This window comes from Alligator sinensis, unplaced genomic scaffold, assembly GCF_000455745.1.
Source record: "Alligator sinensis unplaced genomic scaffold, ASM45574v1 scaffold108_1, whole genome shotgun sequence".
NCBI lineage: Eukaryota > Metazoa > Chordata > Crocodylia > Alligatoridae > Alligator > Alligator sinensis.
Window position 1 is genome coordinate 2,210,346 of NW_005842110.1, and position 10,465 is coordinate 2,220,810.

At 45.6% G+C, this 10,465-nt stretch overlaps 1 protein-coding gene across 1 annotated transcript in view; it reads left to right on the forward strand.

Moving 5' to 3' along the window:
* JMJD7 (jumonji domain containing 7) overlaps positions 1-8,132 on the forward strand; it is a 12,389-nt gene extending 4,257 nt beyond the window's left edge. The window contains exons 5-8 of the mRNA XM_014520370.2: positions 330-425; positions 2,873-2,949; positions 6,118-6,277; positions 7,998-8,132. Coding sequence (XP_014375856.2) covers positions 330-425; positions 2,873-2,949; positions 6,118-6,277; positions 7,998-8,086 — 422 coding nt within the window. The 3' untranslated portion in view covers positions 8,087-8,132. The remainder of the gene's footprint in view (positions 1-329; positions 426-2,872; positions 2,950-6,117; positions 6,278-7,997) is intronic.
* Positions 8,133-10,465: the final 2,333 nt, after the last annotated feature.

Genomic DNA, 10,465 nt, shown 5'->3' on the forward strand with positions numbered 1-10,465 from the left:
CAAACTGTTGATCAGTCTGTTTTATGCCATTTGGCTTCCAACCTCCATCCCAGAAGTGACTGTATCTTTGTGTTACTGTCTGTTTATTGTAGGTAAAATGATATGGAATACTTCTGAATGAAAAGTGAAATGTTTATACATATATGAAATGTTGTTGTTGTTGTTGTTTTCCTTTTCCTTCGGCTACAAGAGAAGGAAAACACCCACTAAAGACAAGACATGACATTTTCAGTTTGCTACAGGTTGAGTTGTAGAAGAAGAAACAATGCTAATCAACTTCCCCCCCACCCCCACTTTCTCTTTCCATATCTTCTCTTTCTCAATTTTAGTACATAAAGATCACTATGAGAACTTGTACTGTGTGATCTCTGGAGAGAAGCACTTTCTACTGCATCCACCCAGTGATCGTCCCTTCATCCCATATGGTATGCGATTTAGTATGCGTGCGTATCCATGTAAGTTTGTATATGTGACAAAGGAAAATAGGGTGTGCGTGGGGTCAGTCTGGGATGCACGGTACATACAGCATGTAGCACAGGTCTGGGCCGTGCACTGCATGTGTTGCCCATGCTGGTTTGGCCTTACATGCTAGATCTGGCACGTGAAGCTGGTTTATGGGCTCTATCTGGACTGGTCCCAGATTCAATGTGCAGGGCTGGTCCAGGACAGTGCTGCATGCTGTGCATCCCCCAGACTGGCCCCGCACCATGTGTAGCCCATGCCAGATGGCCTCCATATACTGCATGCAGCGCATAGGGCTGCTTCCAGTGTGTGCTGCTTTGCAGCAGGCAGCATTGAGGGCCATATCTCTGGTACCCTTATTATACAGGATGGACAGTGTACACATTTCCAGTTAGTATTTGTGTATTTTCTTTGGTAACTTTTATATGCACTAACATCACCAGTGCAATGCAGCTGTGAAAAAGGCTATCGCAATCTTAAGTATGTTAGATAGCATATATAGACTACAGACAAAGAGGTACTAATTCTATCATACAAGGCATTGGTAAGACCCCATTTAGAATACTGTGTGTGGTGGTTAAAAGGATGAACTTAAACTGGAACAAGTCAAAAAAGACCCACTAAGATGATCAAAGGAATGGAGTCCTCTCATAGAAGAAGATTAAAGGAGCTTGCCTTGTTTAATTTAGCAAAATCGTGACAGACAGAATTTGCTTGCTCTTTACAAATACGCTTGTGAGGTGAATTTTAGGTAGGGGAAAGCTGGGTTTTTGGTTGTAGCCATGTTGGTCTAAGGACATAGGCAGGCAAGCTTCTTTGGGTAGATGTGATATCTTTTATTAGACCAACTGAGTAGTTGGAAAAAAGTTCTTGGCAAGCTTTCAGGTGCAGTCACCCTTCTTCAAGCATAAGGAGTCTCTGCTGTTCTGAGACTCCAAGGGATGAGAGAAGCTAAAAGTGTGGCAGGATGTAAATTAGGTAGAAATTAGAAAGACAAAAGGTAAAGCAGGTAAGGGAGGGGAAAGAAAGCAGGGGGAAAAATTAAAGTTTCTTTCATTTCTATTTTCCTGATTTCCAACTATTTTCTTTTTCACAGACAGCATCTTTTCTACCTTGTTTTCTATCACTGTAATGTCTCCCTTTGGCCGGCCTGCCCCCCCCCTTCTCCCTCCCTCCCCTGCTTTACTTTGTCGATCGGGACATGCTGTGGTTCTGGGCGGGGCGGGGATGCCCTGATCTCCACCCGGAATGTGCTGACTGCATCCACAGCTGACACTGGTGCCTGCCCACGGCTGCTTCCACCACACTATGTGGGTACTGGTGTAAGCTGCAGATGCAGCCACCAGGTTCTAGGCGGGGTTGGGGATTGGGGTGTGCTGCAGCTCTGGGCAGGGTGAGGACTGGGGCATGCTGCACTTCCAGGCAGTGTGGGGATGGGGAGAGGAAAGTGAGAAAGGTGTGGCCCTTGAGAGCACACCAAAACTCATTAGTGGCCCTCCAGCCAAAATACTTGCCCACCCCTGTGCTGTAGGGTGTCCTTGCCGTTTTATATGTAGCTCCCTGTAGTTGTGTATTAGGATTTGAAGTGGCAATTTTTACTTTGAGTTAGTGATCGGGGGGTGGGGGGGGATGTTGTTTGGTTAACAGTTGCCTATACACACAGAGGACTGGATCTGATGACCCAGGACCTCTTTCCAGTCCTATGTTCCTATGCTGACTTCAGTGTGTGATTTTTATAGTGCCTTTTTAATCATATTGTGCTTACACTGTTTGCTACTTGGAAACTCATATCATGTGGTTTACTTTCTGTAAAACATGCTATTGCTAAGGCTGCAGTTTTAGGACCTACTAATAGGACAAGTCTTGAATTTTGAAGATGAGGTTAATGGAAAGGAAACTGCTGGAATGCAGTATTAGAAAGCCGTAAGTGCCAAAGCAATGAAAGCAGAGTAACTAAGGTTGTCCACATATGATAAATCAAGTAGGGTGCATCTAGAAATGAAAGATCAGCCATAAGTCATTAATTCTGAGGCCTGTCTTGGAGAATGACTGAAGCTGTGAAGACAGAATACAATGCTGGGTAAGTAAAGGAAGAATTTGTGACTCGGACAAGGAAGATGAGATACTAGTACACAAAGAGTGGGATCATGAAAGAAAGGTTGTGTGCATTTTGAAGAAGGGGAAAAATAACTCATTTGGAAGAATAAGGGAAGGCATTGTTCATTTTTTCAAATGTTATGTCAGTTCTTCATTCCTTTGCCACAATACTGAACAAGGGGAAAGAAGTAGAGGAAGAGAACTGGAGCTGGTGACGTTTGTCTAATAGTGAAAGTGTCACCCACTGCTACTAGATGTCTTTCTGTGAAATTAAGATGGCTGGCATTTATCTCTTTGTGCCCTGTGTTTCCAGAATTCTACCTCCCAGCAACGTACCACATATCAGAAAATGGCTCATTTCAGGTTGTAGATAAAGAGGCTGTGGACAAGGTATGTACAGTATCTGTATTACAGAGCATTATCAGTTTCTAATTCTGCAAGTTTAAATAAATGAATGAAAAGGAGTTTCACATACTGCACCACTACTCTGAAATTGAACCTATGGCTAGATGATGGATCCACTCTTCACAAAAAATAGGATTAAAGAAGGCTACATTCAGGATTTTATTTTTTGGAAGTACATCCTGTTTCTAAGGAGGATATTTTAAGATATATTGGCTGTATCTGCACATACAATTAGCACATAGCAATAAACTCTGGTTCAGTTCACATTGGATTTTATTACTCCCAGATGCAGTGTTTGCACATGTGCCTGGGATCATAGCATGCTGAACCAGGGCAGAGCAGCCCCAGCTGGCAAGGGGCTCCAGGGGTCAGCTTGCTGGCCCGGCACTGCTTCGATCCAGCTCAACATGTTGCAGAGGAGCTGGCTGGGGCACAAGGGTGCTACAGTGCAGGGCTAGTTGGCAGGCAGCCCCTGCACTGTAGCTGTATCGCCTTCATGCCCCAGCCAGCCCCATCCCATCTACATGTATCTTTTGCTGCATGTAACTAGTCTGCTGTAGGATAGTACTTGTGTCAGGCAGTACTGTTCTACAGAGGAGTTAATTAGTTTACTGCAGCCTAATAGTGCCATACGTGTAGACAGTGATGCTTTACTGTGGAGTTAATTAGTCAGCTCTGTAGTATAGTGTGTCATGTAGTCCCATTGGGGATTACTGCACACTGGGAATCCCTGAAGTTATTAGCTGTTAAAAGAATACACTGTTTTGTGTGCATCACTCTGAAATGGATCCAGCAACATTTTTTTAAGTGAATTCTTAGTAAAGGAACTGATTCCATTAAGGATGAAATGCATTGCTCTTTGTAGACCCTGAGCTAGACCTCTGACCAGGAATGAGTCTCAACCCAGAACAGTACCTTCTAGTGCAATAAAACTGTGATGAACAAAGTATGCTTTCTTATTAGTAGTAGAATGTATTGCTTGTACTTAGTGTTTTAAAGTAGGCGCACCTTGTGAATAATGCAACAGCATGTTTCTTACTGTGAGGAGAAGAAGAAAGATTGGCCAGTGCTTAGGGTAGGGGTGGGCAATTATTTCGGGTGGAGGGCCGCTTACCCAGTTTTGGCAAGCTGTCAAGGGCCGCATGGGTAGTCCCGCCCCTTGACAGGTGCCCCGCCCCCTGGTCACCATCTTGGGACCAATGTCCCCATGTCTTGGAACCAATATCTCAGGGCCAGCACCGGTGTGGCCCAGAGGGGGTGCAGGCTGGCAGGGGTTTGTAGAGCTGGGCTGGGCTGCACCAGCAGGGAGAGGGGGGAGCTAGCTTGGCTCCATAGAGCCCCTGCCAGCTGGGACCCCACGCTCCTGCCACCCTGTTCTGGGCCCTGCTGGCACTGGCGCCTGGGACACCAATGTGGGCCCTGTGCACCCGCTCACTCCCAGTGCCCCCCAGCCCCGGGGTACAGGCAGGGGGCAGTGTGCAGCCCTGAACCCCTGCTCACCAGCAGGAAAGGAGCTGGTGCTGAGCACAGGAAAAAGCGGCCCCTCCTCTGCCCTGTGGCCAGCACTCTGGCAGGCCTGAGCAGGCACAGGCAGCCCCATGCAGGCTGTGAGCGACTGCAGCATGGGGTGCTGGCCACGGGGTGGGCAAGGGGCTGCTTTTCCCCAGGCTTAGCACCAGCTTGTAACCCGACCCCGCTGCCAGTTTGGGTCCCGCCCTGGCTCTGGGCTCGCCTGTCGGGGCTGCACCACAGTGGCAGCAGCTGCTTGGCATGGAGGAAAGCAGCCCCCCCACTTACCATGCTGGGCAGTGTTTGCCACCGCCTCCTCTGGACTGGTCAACGCATGAGCTCCGGGCAGGCAGCAGCAGCAGCAAACACTGCCTGGCGCGGCAACTGGGGGGGCTGCAGCTGCTGGCGCCACAGCACAGCCCTGATGGGCAAGCCTGGAGCTGGCATGGGGCCCAGGCTGGCTGCGGGGGGGGGTTACAAGCTGATGCTGAGCCTGGGGAAAAGCGGCCCCTTCCCTGCCCCATGGCCAGCACCCCATGCTGGAGCCACTCGCAGCCTGTGTGGGGCTGCCTGTGCCTGCTCAGGACAGCTCCTCACAGGCTGCCAGCAGCTGCAGCAGGGACCGCCAACTATGGGGCAGGCAAGGGGCTGCTTTTCCCCAGGCTCCTTCCCTGCCCAGGGTCCTCCTCTGCCCCCCACCTGAGCTTCCTGTCCCGGGTGCAGCCAGGGAACCACATGTTCCCAGGCCAGAATCCCCTGCTGGGGCTTCCAGCTGTGGGGATGAGGCTGGGTGGGCCCTGCTATTGCATGAGCCCACTGGAGTCCCCTGGGTCATTTTTGACAGGAACCAAAGACAGATAAATATTAATTTTCTAAATTTTTTTAGGGGCCCTGTGGGCTGGATAGAATGACCTTGCAGGCCGGATTCGGCCCGCAGGCCGTATTTTGCCCACCCCTGCCTTAGGATGTTGATCTGAGATTCGGGAGGCCTGGGTTCTGTTTGCAATTTCTCTGCAAACATCCTGTGTCATTTCAGACAGCTCAGTTCCTTTGTACCTCAGTTGCTCTTGTATAACATTAGAATAATAGTATTTCCTTAATTCCTGGGATGCGTCTGGAATAAGTACATTCAAGGCTAGGAGCTAGTAAAGTACTGTAGTGAAAAGAGCTATATATTTTCACACAGCTTACAATTCATTCTTGGACCTAATGAAACAAAAGGCTAAGGAGGGAAAGACTGGTTATAGTTACTCCATTTTGGCTTGGAAACATATTTCAACAAATGTTAAGTGACATAAACTCAGTTTACCTACCAGTAGTGGAACCTATATTACTTCATTTAGGAATTCTCCAAGAAAACTCTTCCTTTCTGTCCATTTCTCTCCTGAATTCACTACCTGTTGTCACCTCTACTACCACTATGTCCAAAATGGTTTCCACAGAATCTACAGATGATGGTGGATCCCTTGATCTAGTCTTTTAGAAAGAAGCATTTTGATGCAATAATATGATTTTATAGGATTCACAGCTACATATGATATTTTGTTAGGTTAGGGTATATTTTATTTATCAGCTTCATTTTTTGGGTGTGGATCCTGACTTGTCAAATCTCACCATGTACTTTAAATATTCTTCTCCACGTAGGTACCATGGATTCCAGTGGATCCTTTAAATCCAGATCTGAAACGATACCCAGAGTATGCCCAGGCAAAGCCTTTGCATTGCATAGTAAAAGCTGGTGAAATGTTGTACCTCCCTTCGCTCTGGTTCCATCATGTTCAGCAGTCGCATGGCTGTATAGCAGGTAAGAAGAGCATTTGTGCCAAAGAGACTTGTAGTCTGTAATAGCTCCTACTAGACATGCCTGAGATGCCATTCATTTTCTTGAGCAAGATCAGGTTGGGGCCAAAGATCCTTTTTAAATAGATTCTTTTTCTCCATTCTAATGTATATTAAATATCAGCTGGTTAAAAAAGTGAAATACAGCATTGCAAATATTGGAAGCATTTGTTTTAGTACTGTACTTTCCATGGTCGAAAAGACAGTTGAGTTATACATTAGTATTTCTGAATTATAAATTAGTATTTCTGGCTTCCAGGGCCAGCATTCAAGCCATTTGGGTCTCACTATAGGTCTGCTTTATGCTATCAAGTCTTCCTGGCAAAACTTCAAAACTATGAGTCCGTGCACACACAGCCCCTCTGAGGCAGCAGAGCACCCCACACATCGGCCAGACTTACTCCACTTCTGATGAGTGGAGTGAAGCTTCTGTTGCTGCCCACCAGGGCATGGAGACAGTCCCGCAGCTTCAGCTGGCTACTATGGTCCATTCACCAGCTGGTGCCTTCCCAGAGTTCAGCTTTATGCTCTGGTGGTGTAGTTACCATCCTGGAACTGTGTGGAGGGACCAGAAGTGCGCAGGTCTCCATGTGCTCAGGCAGCTTGGTGGTGGTGGCTGCTGACTACCATCAGAACTTTCTGCTGGCAAATCAGGTAAATATAGGCATAGTCTAAGATGGGTATCAAACTTACCAGGCCCTGTGGGCCAGATGAGGGCCCCAGGGCCAGTTTATGGGTCCACAGACCAACCCTGTACACTGCCTGCAGTGTCCATCCCTGCCTGGCCCCAATGGCCATGGGCAGCACGTGGGGCTGGGGTCTGTGTGCTGCATGTGAGTCCAGTCCAAGGTTCACAGGCAGTATCATGGGCCAGATGATAGGATTCCACTGTCTGTATCTTTGGCATCCGTGATCTAAGGCAGTGATTTTCAACCAGGGGGAGGCACAGGTACTTTGAAACCTTTTAAGGGTATCTTTCTGAGTTCTGTGCAACAGAAGTTTTGCTCTATTATTTTTCTGTTGTCAAAACATGAGTGAAAGCTAAGAGCTGGCATTTTGCAAGGGATGCCTTGAGTGTAAAAAAATTGAGGATCACTAGCCTGAGAAAAGGTTGGACTGCTTTGACAGTTTCCTTCTGCCCTGTCTAGTAACTCTGTTGGAGAATTCAGTATGTACACGTAGCCTCTTATCCATGAAATGCACTGTAATTGTGCCTCACATGTATAGGATGAAGGCATATTTTTTGAGTTTGAGCTAATGGATGCTAGGAGCAAACTTTCATCAGTCACCAAAAACCACTGAAGCTTTCACAATGTGTTTGTCTTGCCTTCTTTTTTAGATACCTAGCGCATTACAGGTAAATTGTGGCCCAAATTAAAATAATAAAAAAATGAGTCCAAATTTGGACGCTTTCTGGTGGTCCATGTAGGGAAGAGGGTTCATTTATCTGTAATACACTAAATATGTCAGGAAGGAGGCTCATATCTAGATTTGGTAGTACATTTAAATGAATTTGGTAGTGTTAGTCTAGATTATAGTAGTTCTAAATACTTTTCCTGCCTCTAATTTGGGAAAGCCAAAGATGTACCTATGCTAATATAGCCCTCTAAATCTGTGTACAAACATGTCCATAAAGCATTTCTTAAACCAAACTGCAACAATTTCCATTTTTCTTTTCTCTCTAGTGAATTACTGGTATGACATGGAATATGACCTGAAGTACAGCTATTATCAACTACTAGATTCTCTCTCAGAGGCTGTGAAACTGGTGTAACAGAGAAAGGAGACTTGGGGCTCATAACTTTTCTGTCTGATATAATAGACTCCTGTTCCTGGGGTAATATTGTGCTTGAGTCAGAAGAACGGAACGTGAATTATCCTCAGCAAATGTCTATAAAAAAATGGATGACTGTGTTGTTTGCCTTTGGAGATGGCATCGTATAGAAGTTTGGTGAAATTTCAGGCCAGTTGGTTACATTTTGTGTTTTGACAAGAGAATACTTGACCTCATTTTTAAGCCTTTGCAATTTGCCTCAGGTTTCACAAGTGAAACAAAATTTTAACAGACCTAGTCCAGGTTTTAGAAACTCCCAAATGCAAACCTTCTCCCTTTTATAAAGTCTACAGAGAATACACAGAGTGGTACCCAAGAGATCTATTTGGTAACTGGCAGAATAATGAAGGAAAAAAAGCTCAGGTATAAATAATGGAATTGGCCTAGGACTTAGGTTCATTACAAGACAACACTGCTTCTTGTTTTCAGGGGTGGTACCTAATGCTTTGAAATAGTGTTATAAACAAGTCAGTCTACAGCTTATTTATATTTTTGTTAGAAACCCTACGTGAGATTATAGAAGTGGGTCTGAGAGAAAATCATGGGCTAATTCTGATTGTTTTCAGTGTTGCCATATACACTTCATCATCCAGACTGCCAGGCATTGTGCTGGGTAGTGGGGGTGTAAGAGGGAGGATGTTTCTTCAGTTATTTTTATAGCTATACCTTTCAGTTTCCTCAGCAGTGACTTAACTGTGAGACTCAAATTCCATCTGGTCCCACCAACAGAAAATCCCATTTGCCAAAGCTTGGCATGAATAGGCAGCCTTTTACTAATGGGGCCCATGGCTTCTGACCCAGCTACTGCCTTGGGCCACGAGTCCCTTGGCTGCTGCTTCAGCTGTTTCTGCTTTGTGTAGAAGGCTCAGCTTTCTTGCTGCCCCCCTCAATGCAGTCTCTCCTGAAAAATGTGCTGCTAAAAAGTGTGGTGAATGAAGATTTGAAGTGGCTTTTAGGGTGATGATGATAAGTAGTGGTTGCAGCGGGGAAGTGGGGGGGAGAACAGCCTTCCACAGAGAGCAGGGAAAGTGGGAGCAGCACCAAGGGATCAGTCTACCATTTAATAAAATCTGGAGTACAGAAGATAGGCTAGATCAGTAGGCTGGGCAGCAGCTGGAGATTGGTAGGTTGTTAGTTTAACATAGATTGAAACAGACCTTCATGAGCCCAGTCCAGTCTCTTACCTGGCTGGATCTTGGCCCATGAGCTATAGGTTTCCAACCCCTGATCTTTAGGTTTGGTAAGGAAACTGTGATGCTATGTTATATCAGCTGGGGTAGATGATCATAAATTCCTATTTACTTAAAACCTTTGAAATGCATGATCAGGCAAGCTCTGTGAATTAACTGCTGTAGACAAAGGCTGCCTAGACATGTGCTTGGGGGTGGGGGCTGTTTTAATTAGCAGTTCCTGGACAGCCGCTCTAATTAAAATGGCTCACCATCATGTGTATTAAACCCTTGTGTGTTTCAAAATGGCCACGAGTTCATTAGATGAGGTTGAGATAAAGTGCCCCGTGGTCATTTTGAAATGTGGGGGGGGGCTTAATATACATGACGGTGAGGTGATGCTGGAGCATTCTAATTAGAGCGAGGACTAGCATCTCTGTAGGTACCCTTAGGCACTTAAATGAGGACTTGCGTAAAATGTAGTCAAAGTACTCATGCTTGTATTATTGAGCCCGACTGTACTAAATATATAGACAGTTCAAAAGATGTAGCAAGCAACATTCTTATTAATAACACGTGACACTTTCAATTTTTGAATAACATCACCAGTCTTCAAAGGTACATACAAACGTTATCAGGGGCATGTTGGCAGCAGCTGATTTTTACATACTGCGAGGCTGGAAAAGAAATCCTTTAACCTTTGTTTTAATCTTTCAAGTGAAACAAATGAATTGTGAGCTTAAACATGTCTTTACTTCTAGTTCTTGCTGAGCATTTACTGAAAATGAGAGATGGATTCAAGACAGCGCTCAGAATCATAACTAGTATAGAACCTCAGGTAGCCTGGAATTCAGGCCTGTTGTAGTACATAGATTGAAACAGACCTTCATGAGCCCAGTCCAGTCTCTTACCTGGCTGGATCTTGGCCCATGAGCTATAGGTTTCCAACCCCTGATCTTTAGGTTTGGTAAGGAAACTGTGATGCTATGTTATATCAGCTGGGGTAGATGATCATAAATTCCTATTTACTTAAAACCTTTGAAATGCATGATCAGGCAAGCTCTGTGAATTAACTGCTGTAGACAAAGGCTGCCTAGACATGTGCTTGGGGGTGGGGGCTGTTTTAATTAGCAGTTCCTGGACAGCCGCT